Source organism: Hypanus sabinus, chromosome 17 (genome assembly GCF_030144855.1).
Source record: "Hypanus sabinus isolate sHypSab1 chromosome 17, sHypSab1.hap1, whole genome shotgun sequence".
Classification (NCBI taxonomy): Eukaryota; Metazoa; Chordata; class Chondrichthyes; order Myliobatiformes; family Dasyatidae; genus Hypanus; species Hypanus sabinus.
In genome coordinates this window covers 15,567,676-15,584,426 of record NC_082722.1, presented here as the reverse complement: position 1 = coordinate 15,584,426, position 16,751 = coordinate 15,567,676, and the positions used below count along the sequence as shown (strand labels likewise).

Here is a 16,751-nt window from a genome sequence, read left to right as displayed (position 1 = left end):
TGATGGAAATTGATTTCATAAACAATATTCAGTGATTTGAAGATTAATGATGAGGAGCCTGCAGGGTTACATGTAAAGTGAACATTCTGGAACTAAGCACACCTGTCTTTCAAAGAGACAGTGGGGAAGATCCATAGTTTCCATGATCAAAATGTGACTTTTTATCTATTTTGATACTTAAATGAATTAGAGTTTAAAAATTTTATTTTTTTGCAAGCTTATTGGCCAGGTAATACAAACACACTTTCAAATACCTCCAAATAGAACATGTAGAGCATAAACACAGCACAGAACAGGCACACGATGTTGTGCCGACCCTTTAGCTGACTTCCTCTTTCCTCCCACATAGCCCTCCATTTTTCTTTCTCCTCTTGTAACGATCTCTCTACTACTTCCAAACCCTGTAATAGAGAGGGAATAGTTGCTTTATGTATTTGTTCTAGAAGTTTCACTAACTGTGGTCTTGTTGGTCTAGTGGAAGTCCAAGGAAAGATGTAAGAATCTCTGTAAACGTTATCACAGTGCACTGGATTGATGGATTCTGGGCTTGTGTTAACTTTTCTCAATATGAGTCAGTAATAAAGCTGCAGCATTAATGTGATGCATGTTCAAAACATATCACATGGATAATATTGATTTTATGGCTCGACACACAGGAGACTGCAGATCTGGGGCAACAAACAATCTGCTGGAAGAACTCAGTTTGTCAAGCAGCATCAGTGGGATGATGGAACTGTCAATGTAATGCTTTAGGACTGCTTGGTCCACTGAGTTCCTTCAGCTAATTGTTGATTTTGTGTACTTTTGCTTCATTGATTTGGCCATTTGTAAATGAGCACTTTTACGTGTCTGACAACAATATCATTTTTATTTGCCCATTCTTCTGTCGCATTTATAAGGTAATTGTCTTTGAAATCTGTGTTTCCTGTAGAAATACTTGAAAAGGGATTTCAGATCAAATGTCAGTTGACCAAATATTTGTGAGGCTGGAATCAGGTTTAGTGTTGTTTTGAAGAATGTGGAAAGTAAGTCAGGAGTTTAGTCATTTTTACTCTCAATTTTTCAACTGATAGGAAAGGAAATTGAGAGGCTGGCAAGCTATTTTACAAAAGCTGGTGTTTGAAACTAAGCAAGAGAATGGGGAAATGGGAGGGTTAAATCACAAGGAGATTGGGATATATTTTGAGGAGGGGAAGGATGTGTAAATCATATGGGAGGGGAGGATAAAAGAATAAATTTCTGAAGATTGATCAGGGGACTGGAGGCTGAAGTTTGGAGATAAATAAGGATGAAGTGTGGAGTTGGGTAGTTTTAGAAGAGGTGGTAGGTTGTGGAAAGATAGCATGAGGAACTGATGATAGAATTCTTGTCCCCTGTGACCCAGAGGTTTTATGAAATTGAATATCAGTTGTTGCTTCACCTTGAGCACTGAGTTTTCTGATCCTTTTAAATTTGGCCCCTGCAGTTAAATCCACATGTTGCTAAAATCTGAGGTAATGCATTATTGCTTGAATGTTATAGCTCTGTCCTTGGTTGGATTGGATTTATGGTTCAATATAAAGTCTTGCTTGCCTTCACTGTCTTCCCTCTGCCCCCTCCCAGCCCATATTTTTGGTAGCTGTGGCTTATTCATTGTCTTTGTACAAATGATGTGGTCTGAGCTTGTCTATACCAACAACAGATTAGCAAGAGTTTTATACACAATTTGAAAAAAAACACATAGATAATGGCAGAGTGAAGAGCATACTTTGTTTGAATAATATATCATATCAAGTCTAAAGTTCATTTTCTCCCTTCATATCTCTCATCACAGCTGGGAAAAACAGTCAGAAGATCCTATCAGTATATGCAATAAAGCTAAGCGTACTCTAATTTCAAATGCATCAGTCATAACACGTGTGTAAAAAGATACTGTTCATTTGAAAAAGTAAAATTATTGGAAGATATCTTATGGCTGGCTGTTCTCTGTTGTACACTGCCAGTTAAAAACTCGTTCTAAAACTATTTTGATAAAGAGAAAGTTTTGATGTATATTTGTCTTGTAGTTATTGTGAAATGACATTTGAATGTTTGTTTCAGTGTAATCAACGGGTGGACCTTTACAAATGGCTTGATGGAAATGGTGAGATCCACACTTCACTGCAAGGTCATACCCGTGTTATAAGGTATCTTAATAAAAATAATGTCCACTGCATAAGTAGTGTAGATATGCTGTGTTGGCTTTCTTTCCAGATACAACCAGTAGCTAGTTGCTTGGGTCAATTGTCTTAAGCTTTTATTTTGGCTTCTTGAGTAACCAAAATCACATTATTAACATTTCCCAGCATTAAAGAACTTTTGTTTATTTTCTCCTGCTAATCTTTTATCTCCCAACAAAGAGTTCTTTGGCTTTGAGCAATCTCTGACAAAGGAATTAAAAATTGTTCTTGGAGTCTGAGGCTATAACCCCTGTCAGTATACGATTTTGTGTAGGAAAATATGTATTATTTGGCATGAAGATGACAATGTTTTTTGACAAATTGTAATATATGGCATGTGACAGAAAATGATCTATTCTCCCACTATGGGATCTACTTAGTTAGCCACATTAAAAGTAGTGAACTGTGGAAGAGATGATTTCCCTATTGGAAAAAGATAGACCATTACAATTCTATTTATATTTTATTCTGCTATAGAACCTGATTGTAAGCTTGTAGAAATTCTCTTTTCTCTAAAATTGATCACTTTTCTAGAGCCTTGGAAATCCACAGTCAGCGTGGAATTTTTGTTTCACTTTTAATTCATTTTGATTCCAGTGATTTGGAGTGGTCGTGGTTTGAACCGGAACTACTTGTTACAAGTTCTGTTGACACCTACATCTACATTTGGGATGTCAAGTAAGTTCATGGCTTTATTCCTGTTAACAGAAAAAAGGAGACTTATTTTCTTGTTCTAAATTATGAGAACATTTGGGAAATTTGTTCTGCTCGGTAAAGTTTTGGGTATACTTGCTTACTCACAACATGATAATAATTGGAATTCTAAGTAATATATTTTTGTTAGAAAGTAATTTGAAATAATTCTGAGAGATTGCTTGAATTTAGTACTGTGTAAAGTAGGTATTGGGGATTTTTAGCCTGCTTGCTGTGAAGGAAGAGAAATGCAGTTACTATTACAAGAAAGAAGGTGCTCAAAAAGCTGGAAGACCCATGGATACATAAGTCACCTGGACCAGATGAACTGTACCCTAGGGTTCTGAAAGAGGTAGTGGTAGAGATTGTGGAGACATTAGTAATGATCTTTCAAAAATCATAGACTCTGGCATGGTCCAGAGGACTAGAAAATTGCAAATGTCATTCCACTCTTTAAGAAAGGAGGAAGGCAGCAAAAAGGAAATTATAGACCAGTTAGCCTGACCTCAGTGGTTGGGAAGATGTTGGAGTTGATTGTTAATGGTGAGGTTAGGGAATGCTTGGTGACATAGGACAAGATAGGAGAAAGTCAATGTGGTTTCCTTAAGGGAAAATCCTGCCTGATGAACCTGTTGGAATTCTTTGAGGAGATTACAAATCAAATTGTGGAAGCAGTGGATGTTGTATATTTGGACTTTCAGAAGGCCTTTGACAAGGTGCCACACACGAGGCTACTTACCAAGTTAAGAGCCCATGGCATTACAGGAAAGTTACTAACATGGTTAGGGCATTGGCTGATTGGTAGGAGGCAGCAAGTGGGAAGAAAAGGATCCTTTACTGTTTGGCTGCCAGTGTCTAGTGATGTTCAGCTGTGGTTGGTGTTGGGACTGCTTTTTATGCTGTATGTCAATTATTTAGATGGTGGAATAGATGGCTTTGTTGTCAAGTTTGCAGATGATGTGAAGATTGGTGGGGGTAGGTAATGTGCTGCAGAAGAACTTAAGACAGATTAGGAGAATGGGCAAGAAAGTTGCAAATGGAATACAATGTCGGAAAATGCATGGCCATGCACTTTGGTAGTAGAAATAAATGTGCAGACTGTTTTCTAATAGTCTGAAAATCCAAAAATCTGAGATGCAAAGGGACTTGTGCAGAACACCCTAGAAATTAACTTGCAGGTCGAGTCAGTGGTGAGGAAGGCAGATACAATGTTAGCATTCATTTCAAGAAGTCTAGAATTTCAGAGCAGAGATGTGATGCTGAGGCTTTATAAGGCACAGATGAGGCGTCACCTTGAGTGTTGTGAGCAGTTTTGGGCTCCTCGTCTAAGAAAAGATGTGCCGACATTGGAGACGGTTCACAAGAATGATTCTGGGAATGAAAAATTTATCATATTAGGAATATTTGATAGGTCTGGGTCTGTACTCACTGGAATTTAGAAGGATGGGGGGGAGATCTCATTGAAAACTTTCGAATGTTGAAAGGCCTAGATCAGGGGTCAGCAACCTTTACCACTGAAAGAGCCACTTGGACCCGTTTCCCACAGAAAAGAAAACACTGGGAGCCGCAAAACCCGTTTGACATTTAAAATGAAATAACACTGCATACAACGTTTTTTTTGCCTTTATGCTATGTATAAACAAACTATAATGTGTTGCATTTATGAAATTGATGAACTCCTGCAGAGAAAACGAAATTACATTTCTGCATGCAACAAAAACATTTTGAACTCCGAAAAAAAGACGTTGGGTTGAAAGTTACTTTAAAGTAAAATACTCAATGTCTATTTGAGTCCTTCTTGTATTTATGAAAAACGCCGAACTTAAATTTTCCGCCAGCAGCAAACCAAAAATAACATCAGCCAGCTGTCAGCCTGAAAAATAAAAGGACTATTTCACTGAACAATGAAAAAATATGAATACACATAAAATAATAGGCAATTAAAATATTTATCATACTTGGTTAATGGGATTTCTGCTCCTGGACCTCAGCGCACAGCGTCTGCACATCAGGGCTGTATGACGTCACCTTCATCTTTACACAGGATCGCAAGCTGTCATCTGTGAGGCATGCGCGATGTTTGTTTTTAATAAAGTTCATGTTGGAGAACACCTGCTCACTTACATATGTGGATCCAAAGATCGACAGGACTCAAAGCGCATACTTTTTAATGTTTACATAAATGTTTCGAACACAAGTTTGTCCGGTTTTGGAAGGTTTTCAATATCACTCCATTTGTGTTTCTGAGCAAGAACGGGCAACATCTTCAAGGTCTGCTGTCAAGCGTCTAAACTTGGACACCCATATGTTTTTGTCGGCTATGTCGGCCAGTTCCATCTCAAGATCAGGTTGACTCACACCTGCCAATGCAGTCGTATTCAGTAGGGAAGGATCGATGCTTAAGGGAGTGACCGGGAAGGATAATGTGTTTTTTTCCTCTCTGAACTCAGAGAAGCGTTTCCCAAACGATGTTTGCATTGCGATGATTGCAGAATGTAAATACTCCGAAATTATCATGTCGTGACCTTGTTTGAACTCTCTCAAATTGGGGAAGTGAGACAAAGTGCCTTTCTGTAAATCTCTGGCAAGCACTGTCAACTTGCGCTCGAATGCCAAAACATCCTCCAACATGTGCAGGGCTGTACGTCCTTACCCCTGAAGAGCTGTGTTCAGCGTGTTCAGGTGCGCTGTCATGTCTACCATGAAGTGTAGCTTTTCCAGCCACTCTGGCTGTTCCAGCTCAGGAAAGGTGAGCCCTTTGCTGCCCAGGAAAGTTTTCACTTCTTCCAGACACGCGACAAAGCGTTTCAGCACCTTGCGTCTGGACAGCCAGCGATAAAAACACGTTGTAGCGGTGTCAGTAAACTGCAGTCAAAGATAGCTTTATTCGAACTAAACAGCCTTGCTTTTAAGCCTCTCTCAACCCAGCCCCCATGGACGCAGATGCTGCAAAAGACGCGTACTCACAAACCCCCGTAGGCTATCTCCCTTAGCCGGAATGCTGGCTAATTGTGAGCCGTTTCGGATGTCGCCACACTTAGATTGTACAAGATCACCATAATCTTCAAATTTAGAATTACATTTCAAAAGCTAACAAACTAACATAAAATACATTTTAATTAAATACTGACCAATTATTTCCCAAAGCCACAGGGAGCCGCAGCACAGAGGTGAAAGAGCCACAAATGGCTCGGGAGCCGCAGGTTGCCGACCCCCGGCCTAGATAGAGTAGATGTGGAAAGGATGTTTCCCATGGTGGGGAAGTCAAGGAAAAGAGGGCACAGACTCAGGAAAGAGGGGCATCCATTTAAAATAGAGATGTGGAGAAATTTCTTTAGCCAAAGGGTGGTGAATTTGTGGAATTTGTTACCACAGGCAGCTGTAGAGGCTAGGTTGCTGGGTGTATTTAAGGCAGAGCCTGATACGTTCTTGATTGGACACGGCATCAAAGGTTACAAGGAAAAGGCTGGGGAGTGGGGCTGAGGAAGGGAAAAAAAGATCAGCCATGATTGAATGGCGGAGCAGACTTGATGGGCCAAATGGACTAATTCTGCTCCTGTGTCTCATGGTTTTATGGTCTTGATGGCAGAGGCTGATATAACAACTATAATCCTGTCTAATTATGGGATTGACGTAAGGGATTTGAAATTTGTACCGCAGGAAATGTATCCTTATGTCTTTTTACCTCTATTCAAAATTTTCCTTAAAATCTGCCTTAATATCTAAAGTTGTGGTCACTTACTCAACCACCTGATGTAACTTTGTTTGATTGTGCTTCTGTGAAGCCTCGAGACCTTTTGCTATGATGAAGGTGCTGTTTAAGTACAAATTGTTATTATCAAGATATTGGTATTCATACTTCTCATTCACAGCAAACTGCCAGGCCTAAGTTGTAAAGTTAAGATTTGTATTAATTCATCTGAATGTTAAATGATCATTTTTGTCATTATGGTTGAATCTTATGACCGAATGTTTTTTTCTCTCTTTAGAGATACACGAAAGCCATTGGTGTCATTGTCAGCTGTAGGTGAGTTTTCTGTACTGATGCACCAACAAGATGGAAACATGGGAGATTTCAGATGCTGGGATCTGGAACAAGGAAAATAAATTGCTGGAGGATCTCAGAAAATTAGGGAATGTCTGTGGAGGGAATGGAGTGCTTGACATTTCAGATTGAGAGCCTCCATTAGCCCAGTTGGAGTCATATGGAGGAGGGGGATAAAACTGGATGAAGGGAGGTGAGAGTAAGGTATAGAAAAATGAAGGGTGCAGGACCAAAATGGGTTAGTAGGAAAGGGAAGGAAATGTGGGGAGCAATGTGTAAGGGTTAAACAAAATTGGATAATTCCATGTTCGTGGAATATGAGATTTCCTTCAGTTGTACCTTTGGCCTGACCCATGCCAAGTGGAGAAAGTCAAGAATGGACAGGTCAGTGTGGGAATATGAAGGGAAGTTGCAGTGGCATGTGACCAGCAGCTCAGATGACCGTTATGAACAGAACATAAGTGAACCAGTGGCTGAGTCTCTGCTTGTTATCAGTGATGTAGAGAAGGCCACACCCAGAGCACTAAACACAGGTGTATGCTGGGAAGGTGGATTTATCATATGATGCAGAGGAGCATAAAATAAGAGGAAAGGGACAAATAGTTAAACAGGAACATTTGTATTTGAATATGGGTTAAATGATCAACTAGATCAAGATAGGTCAATATCATTTCATATAGAATGTTGGAGGAAGACAGCATGCCTACAGAGAGGAATAAACAGTTGATGTTTTGGGCTGAGAACCTTTACCACAGCATTGACTGTTATTCCTTACCATTGATGCTGCCTGACTTGCTGAGTTCCTCCAGCATTTTTTGTTTATTGCTCTGGATTTACAACATCTGCACAAGCTCTTGTGTTTAATATCTATTCATTATAGGCATGAAATAATCGAATGGCATGTTCAAGTGCAAAAAAGGTTTAAAAATAATTTAATATTAACTGACTACCTGTCTCTCATAATTCCCCTGCAGCTGGAAGAGAGTTTCTCTTTATTTGGGCTATCAAATTCTGTATGACTTAATATTTCTATTAAATCTCTTGTACCTTCTGTGCTGTGTGGGAAAATAATGTCAGCTGATTTAGTTTTTAATATAACTGAAAAATGGTCTGAAGGAGGAGCTGTGCTGAAAATTGGATACAATACTTCAGCTTAGTCCTAACCTATCACAAACTGCCATGTATATAATTCTGTGGTTTTATTTTTAAAGGAAAGGATCTCCCAATTTTTTTGAGTAGCCCTTGATTTGTTTCCTATCTTCAATAATTTCAATGTGTAACTGAGATATTCTACTTCATTTTCCCAGCTTAATTACTCGTCTTATTATTGTTCTGTAATTATTTTTTCAAAGTGTAGGTAAACTGATTATGTACAAAGAGAATTTGGTCATCAAAGTTTAGTTCAATCTTTGGAGAAAGTAATCTCTAATCATTGTTAATTCTGTGAACCAGAAATGATGTTTGTGTTCCCCAAGTGATTGTGCAGTAGAGTTTTCTCCATTAGATAAGGTAGTGTGGTTAAATCCTTCAAGGTGTTTTTATCGGTTATACGTGTGGGCCTCACTTTGCCAGTGGTGGTCTGTGCAGGGTTGATGCAATGGCTGTTGCATTGTGAGAAGGATGAATATTCTTGTGTGTTGGGTTAAATGATATAGGTGAAGAAGAATTGTTTGTGATTTAGTTCTGTAATTGGCTATTTAGGTCTCCTTTTGTCTTTTCCATATTATACAGCTGGAGCCTCTCAGGTGAAATGGAACAAAAAAAACTCCTGCTGCTTGGCAACAAGCCATGATGGAGATGTCAGAATCTGGGACAAACGGGTGAGTGATGTGAAAGGTAAAAGTCTAGTTTTAGTGCTGTTAAATTTGAGAGACATTGAGCTTGTGTGCATGAGTAGATTTATTGTAGAAAACCACGTGCTGTTTGAATTACATTTCTTGATAACCCTTGATAGACCCCTGTGACTGATAGAGTTCACAAGTGCAGTGACTTTGTTCTGGTATAGCCCATTTGCCAATGGAGGAAAATTCTACAGCACAAGATTGATTGGTCTTAATTAATCTAGAAGTTGCAGCCTGAGAACTTTGTTTAAAGGCATTTCTTAGTGAAAGGATTAGAAATACATCCTAACCCTAACTCTGCACTGCACTGCATGGCTTCTATGGTATATATGATTCATCCTCAGAGTAAACAGTATCATGACTAAAATTTGGATGGCAATTCTCAAGTGTTTCCAGTCTCCTATTTGTGAGTTTGTGAACTGAAAAGAGGTCCAAAAATTAAAACAAAGAAGTAACTACTTTAGAAATAGACCTAGTTGTTGAGAATATAGGGTTTTGGTGGACTTTACATCTGAAGTTTTAACCATTGGAGGAAATGTTTCTAACTTGTCACAATTATGTGCTTTTTATGTTGATGATTTGATTGGAGCAGCTAAATAGTGCAGAACAGGACAATGAATGAATTTACCTGCAGGTAAGATTATGGATCTTGAGGACTTAAGCAAACTTTAAGGAAAATTAATAATTGACTGATTTCAAAGGAAAAAGAGGGAAAAACCTTTTTACCTTTTTACCTGTGGCAAAATCATCCATTTGTGATATTGTTGGTGGAAGCGACCACGGCATTATCTTTGTGGGGGTCAAAGTTCTGTCTTCACATCAGTGATGCTCTCTGTCAATCCATGTGGCAGTGTAGACATGTTAAATAGCATGTAATCATAGTATATGTAGCAACTCAACAGTGAGGTGTTGAGGACCATCAGAAGCTTTATAAATATAGATCACCATCATCTGAGACTGAAGGCTCACTTGCTTTTACTCTTAAGCCAGGGGGTCAGTGTGGTTCAATGAGTATGGCATTCTGGGAACAATGCCAGGCAAAGCTGAAAATGAAAAGTGAAGCTGCAGTAAAGGACTACCTGTGTGCTGAATGGCGAAAGCAACGAGCAACAGACAAAACTAAGGAGACTAAGAACCAATAGATCATTTCTACCACATTTAGTTATGAATTGTAGTGACAGTTATGCAGCTTTAAGAGGAGGAGGCTGTACTAAAATCCCTATCATAAACCAGTGCTGAAGAACAAGATGAAGCATTCCCAACCATAATCAGCCAAAGCAATTGAATTAAATTGTAATTAGTTTGATTCACTCCTCACTGAGCTGCAGCTTGATGACTTTTGGCTCATACAGGAAAATGAGAGGTGATAGATAGGAGCTGCAGGGTCGTAGTCACCCCTCAGTTGCAGGAGGCAGGTGACTGTCAGGAGAAAGAAATGAAATGGGCAGTCAGTGCAGAGTACCCCTTATTATCGTTTCCCTCAATATTAAGTATACCACTTTGGATACTGCTGAGGGGACGGCTTACCTGGGGCAGCCACAGTGACCAGGTCTCTGGCACTGAGTCTAGTGCTGTAGCTCAGAAGAGAGGTAAAGAGGATTTCAGTGGTGATAGGAAATTCTGTAGCCAGAGGCAAGATTTTGTGGACAGGATAGAAACACCCAGATGGTATGTGCCTCTCAGGTGTCACATCAAGGATGTTTCAGATTGGGTCCATGGCATCCTATGGGGGGGGGGGGGTGGGTTGGAGAGGGGGAACAGCCAAAATACTTGGTACATATTGGCAGCAATGCCAAAGATAAGAAAGGTGAGAAGGTCCTGAAGATCAAATTTAGGGAGCTAGGTAGAAAGCTGAAAAACAGGACCTCCAGGGTAGCAATCTTGATTGCTGTCCGTGCCATGTGCCAGTGAGGGTAAGAATTGTATAATTTGGCAGATGAATGCACGGCTGAGAGTCTGGTGCAGGGGAAGGGGTGCAGAGTTCTCGATCATTGAGGTCTCTTCTGGGGAAGGTAAGACCTGTGCAAAAGGGATGCATTAGATCTGAACCCAAGAGGGATCAATATCCTTGTGGGCAGGTTTGCTAGAGCTGTTCAGGAGGGTTTAAACTAATTTGGCAGGTGGATGGGAACTGGAGTGATAGTGCTAATGATGAGATAGTTTACAAACAGTGGAAGTGTGTAGTGAGTCTGCTAGCAAGGAGAGGTTGATGGTAGCGCAAAATTGCAGTCAACAGGATGAGTTGCAAAGTAAAAGGCAGACAAAATTGAAATGGGAGAATACAGGACTGAAGGTGTTATTTTAATGCGTTCAGTATATGGAATAAGGTAGATGAACTTGTAGTACAGTTACAGATAGGCATATATAATGTTGTGGGCATCACTAAAGCATGGCTGAAGTATTATAGCAGGAGATCACAGGTTAAGGATGCACATTGTATCAAAAGGATAGGCAGGTAGGCGGGAGGAGGCATAGCTCTGTTGATAAAACATGAAATCAAATCATTAGAAACAGATGACGTAGGGTCAGGGTATTGAGTCATTGTGGATAGAACTAAGAAACTGCAAGGGTAAAAAAGACCCTGAAAGGAGTTATATACAGACCCTCAAACAGTAGTAAAGATGTGGTCTACAAATTACAGTGGGAGATATAAAATGCATGCCAAAGGCACAATGTTACGATAGTCATGGGGGATTTCAATAAGCAGATACATTGGGAAAATCAGGTTGGTGCTGGATCCCAAGAAGGTGAATTTGTGGAAAGCTTATGAGATGGCTATTTAGAGCAGCTCATGGTTGAGCCCACTAGGGGACCAGCAATTCTAGATTGGGTGATGTGCTGTGAGCTGAAATTGAATAAGAGAGCTTAAGGTATAGGATCCCTTAAGGTAAGGTGATCATGATATGATAGAATTCATCTTGTAATTTGAGAAGGAGAAGTTGATGTATCAGTATTACAGTGAAGTACAGGGAATTGCAGAGACATAAAAGAGAAACTGGCTAAAATTGATTGGAAACAGACACTGGCAGGGATGATGGCAGAGTAGCAATGGCTGTAATTTCTGAGAGCAATTCGGAAAGCGCAGGATATATACTTCCCAAAAGGAAGAAATATTCTAGTTAGGAAGATATAACTGTGGCTGACAAGAGAAGTGAAAGCCAACATAAAAGCCAAAGAGAGCAAAATAAATTAAAAATTAGTGGGATGTTAGAGGATTGGGAAGTTTTTAAAAACCAACAGAAGGCAACTAAAAAAGTCACAACAAAGGAAAAGACAGATTATGAAGGTAAGCTAGCCAATAATATTAAAGAGGATACCAAAAGTTTCTTCAGAAGCATATGTGTAAAAGAGAGGTAAGAGTAGATATCAGACCCTTGGAAAATTATTCTGGAAAGGTAGTAATGAGGGGCAAGGAAATGGCAGATGAACTGAATAAATATTTTTCATCAGTCTTCACGGTGGAAAACACAAGCAGTATGCCGGAAGTTCGAGAGTGTCGGGCCAGAAGCGTTTGAAGTTGCCATTACTATGGAGCAGGTTGGTCTGAAGGTAGATAAGCCACCTGGACCAGATGGTAAGCACTCAAGGATTCTGAAAGAGGTGGTTGAAGAGATTGTAATTATCTTTAAAGAATCAATTGATTTTTGGCATGGTTTCTGAAGAATAGAATATTGCAATTTTTATCTGCTCTTCACGTTGGAATTGATTGTTAAGGATGTGGTTTCAGGATACTTGAAGGCACATGATAAAATAGGCCAAGGTCAGCATGGTTTCCTTAGGGTTTTCGAAGCTTGCAGAAGGATTTGGACCAGCTGGAAAAATGGGCTGAAAAATTGCAGATGGAATTTAATACAGATAAGTGTGAGGTATTGCACTTTGGAAGGAAAAACCAAGGTAGAACATACAAGGTAAATGGTAGGGCACTGAGGGGTACAGTAGAACAGAGGGATCTAGGAATACAGATACAAAATTCCCTAAAAGTGGCATCACAGGCAGATAGGGTAGTAAAGAGAGCCTTTGGTACATTGGCCTTTATAAATCAAAGTATTGAGTATAAGAGTTGGAATGTTGTGATGAGGTTGTATAAAACATTGGTGAGGCCAAATTTGGAGTATTGTGTGCAGTTTTGGTCACCAAATTACAGGAAGGATATTAATAAGCTTGAAAGAGTGCAGAGAAGGTTTACAAGGATGTTGCCAGGACTTGAGAAACTGAGTTACAGAGAAAGGTTGAATAGATTAGGACTTTATTCCCTGGAGCGTAGAAGAATGAGGGGTGATTTGATAGAGGTGTATAAAATTATGATGGGTATACATAGAGTGAATGCAAGCAGGCTTTTTCCATTGAGGCTAGGGGAGAAAAAAACCAGAGGACATGGGTTAAAGGTGAAGGGGGAAAAGTTTAAAGGGAGTGTGGAATGAACTGCCAGATGAAGTGGTAAATGCTTATGAAAAACTTGGACAGGTACATGGATGAGAGGTGTATGGAGGGATATGGTCCAGGTGAGGGTCAGTGAGACTAGGCAGAAAAATGGTTCGGCACAGCCAAAAAGGGCCAAAATGCATGTTTCTGTGCTGTAATGTTTCTATGGAAAATCTTGCCTGACAAATCTGTTGGAATTCTTTGAAGAAATAACAAGCAGGATAGACAGAGGAAGATGTTGTGTACTTGGATTTTCAGGAAGCCTTTGACAAGGTGCCACACACGAGTTTGCTTAACAAGTTAAGAGCCCATGGTTTCACAGTAAAGGTGCTAGCATTGATAAAGCATAGGCTGATTGGCAGGAGGCAAAGAATGCAAATGGAGGGAGCCTTTTCTGGTTGGCTGCTGGTGAATAGTGGTGTTCCACAAGGTTCTGTGTTGAGACTGATTCTTTTTACATTATATGTCAATGACTTGGGTGATGGAATTGATTGCTTTCTGGCTAATTTTGTGGATGATGTGAAGATAGGTGGAGTGCAGGTAGTTTTGAGAAAGTAGAGAAACTATAGAAGGATTAGACAGATTAGGAGAATGTGCAAAGAAGTGGCAGATGGAATACAGTGTCAGGAAATGCATTTTGGTAGAAGAAGTAAAAGGGTAGACGATTTTCTAAATGGAGAGAAAGTTCAAAAATCTGTGGTGCAAAGGGTTCCCCTAAAGGTTAATTTGCAGATTGAATTGATGGTGAGGAACATGAATGTGACGTTAGTAATCATTTTGAGAGGATTAGAGTATAAAAGCAAGGGCATAATGTTGAGGCTTTATAAACCACTAGTGAGGCCTTACTTGGAGTATTGTGATCAGTTATGGCGCCTTAACTAAGAAAGGATATACTGACATTGAAGAGAGTTCAAAAGAGGTTCACAAAAATGATTCTGTCTTGTCATTTGAGGAGTGTTTGATGGCTCTGGATCTCTACTCACTGAAATTCATAAGTATAAGAAGCCTATCGAATGGTGAAAGGCCTTGATAGAGAGGATGTGGAGAAGATGTTTCCTATAGTGGTGAAGTCTAAGACCAGAGGACCGGTCTCGAATTGAGCTGCGTCCTGCTAGAACGGAGATGAGAAATTTCTTCAGCCAGAGAGTGATGAATCTGTAGAACTCGTCACAGGGAGATGTAGATTCCAAGTCATTGGGAATATTTAAGGCAGAGGTTGATAGATTCTTGATTGGTCAAGGCATGAAAGGATAGAAGGACAAAGCTAGAGATTAGGGCTGAAAGGGAAAATGGATCAGCCATGATAAAATGGTGGAGCAAACTCAATGGGCCAAATGGCCTAATTCTGCTCCTAGATCTTATGGATATCATGAAATTGCTTAAAGCACCAGATACAGTAGAGACTTATAGAACCAGACAACATTACAGCGCTGCTATTGAAGAGTTGCATTCCAGGACTATTTGTATCTCTAAATGAGGGTGTTCCCAACCTGGGGTTCATGGACTCCTCGGTTAATGATAAGGGTCTGTGACATAAAAAAGGTTTGGAATCACTGCTCTAGACAAACTCCAGTACAGTTGTAACTTTTGCATCGATATAATTGGAAAATTGTTCTTGTTGATATGTCGGATATATCTTGCTCAAAGAGCTTCACTGTTTTCTCAAATTACTTTCCTTTGATAATAAGATCAGAAGGAGAGAGTTTACTGATGACTGCACCATATTCAATCCCTTTTGTAAGTCTTCAACAAGTGTCTGCATACAGTAAGCTTTAGACAGTATTCAGACATGGACTAATAAATGGCAAGTGACATTTGTGTCACAGAAGTGCAAAGCAGTAAGTTTCTCAGATGAAAGTGTCCAATCACTTTTTAACATTCATTACCATTGCTAATATACCTTCATCAATACTGTGGGGATCGCCTTTAATTAGAAGTCCTATGGACCAAGCATATAAATACCTTTGCTACAAGAGCTGCTCAGAAGTTGAATCTCCTACACTGAGTGATTCATCTGATTCACCAGGACCATGATGAAATACTCAATTGTCTTGATGACTGCAGTGCCAACAATTGAAAAGAAGCTCCACATTGTGCAGAAGAAAGGAGGGTGCTTGATTGGGATTGCATCAACCACATTAATGAAAAGATTACCAGAAGCAAATATTATTATTAATACTGATTGAGGGGAAGAAATGTACAGGTGTACAGCAGGGGATGAATGTTGCCGACTACTCTTTGTACTGGAAAATATGATCTCTGCTGATCAGTCTGCTTCTCCAGAACAGAGAGAGTGTGTAGAGAATGCTAAGGGAAAGATCCAAAACTGGCAAAAGGTTATGTAAAACCTTTTGAAGATTTCTGTCTGAAACACAAGCTTTATCAGTTACTTCAAGCAAAATTTATACAGTGCCACCTTTATTGCTTTTCCCTAGAAACCTAACACAGCCGTAGAATATATAGCTGCTCACTTATCAAAAATCCATGGGCTGGATTGGCACCCAGAGAATGAACACATCTTTGCTACTTCAAGCCAAGACAACTCAGTCAGGGTAAGTCCTGAATCCTTTAAGTTCTTGGTTTTTATTCCATATGTTAACACAGTGGTACATAAGTCATTTTCTCTCTTTTTTCTGATCTGCAGTTCTGGGATTATCGCCAGCCACGGAAATACCTAAACATCCTCTCATGCCAAGTACCAGTGTGGAAGGCTCGTTACACAGTAAGGAATTTTCCCAATTTGATGTCAGTGTTTGAAAGGTGGATACCTGTAGATCTCTTCCCTATTAATTTTGATATTAATTATATTAAGATTAATTGCGTATTTAGAACGTTAATGAATTTGCATTAGATTTTAGCGGTCAGTGATAAGCTGTTAAGGTATAAAAAAATCATTCCAGTCATGGGTAACAAGCATTGGTGGAATATAAATTCATTGAAAAATTCAATTGTGATTTTTGGTTTGTTGCTCTTTTCGTACCTTTTTAATCTATCTAATTTAGATAATAGCTTACAGTGATGACAGCTGCTTGGAGATTTTTTTTATTCAAAAGCAGCTGTGGTAGCTTTTAATTCCTCTTGCCTTCTCTCTGTTGAGAACAAGTTACTAATTAATACTTCCCTTTCATAACACAACAGAAAGCACAACTTGCCAAGTTTCCTGGAGATATTTTACTCAAGTCTTAATAGAAGACTGAAAAGAATAAACTTAACTAATAACAGAAATTTCATTGCTGCCAAATGTTATGGTAGATACTGAAGAGATTTCTGTGTGTGAATGTTAAGAATGCCATTTTCCTTTTAGAATTAACTGTAGTTTATAGCTAATAAAATTCTCATTAGAATTGCTTTCTATCCTTGGTAGCCTTTCACCAATGGCTTAGTGACAGTGATGGTCCCACAATTACGTCGTGGTGAGAACAGCCTTCTACTTTGGAACATATTAGATTTAAATGTTCCAGTCCATACCTTTGTTGGGCATGATGATGTGGTACTTGAATTTCAGTGGCGTAAACAGATGGAAGGTAAGAGCTCCAATGCAAAAACAAATGG

The 16,751-nt window shown here is 39.4% G+C and overlaps 1 protein-coding gene across 3 annotated transcripts in view; it reads left to right on the top strand.

The window, feature by feature from the left end:
* wdr59 (WD repeat domain 59) overlaps positions 1-16,751 on the top strand; it is a 101,569-nt gene that overhangs the window by 7,805 nt on the left and 77,013 nt on the right. For all 3 annotated transcript variants that reach the window (XM_059992589.1, XM_059992588.1, XM_059992587.1), the window contains exons 4-10: positions 2,080-2,165; positions 2,796-2,876; positions 6,881-6,918; positions 8,668-8,756; positions 15,635-15,751; positions 15,844-15,921; positions 16,564-16,723. In XM_059992589.1, coding sequence (XP_059848572.1) covers positions 2,080-2,165; positions 2,796-2,876; positions 6,881-6,918; positions 8,668-8,756; positions 15,635-15,751; positions 15,844-15,921; positions 16,564-16,723 — 649 coding nt within the window. The remainder of the gene's footprint in view (positions 1-2,079; positions 2,166-2,795; positions 2,877-6,880; positions 6,919-8,667; positions 8,757-15,634; positions 15,752-15,843; positions 15,922-16,563; positions 16,724-16,751) is intronic.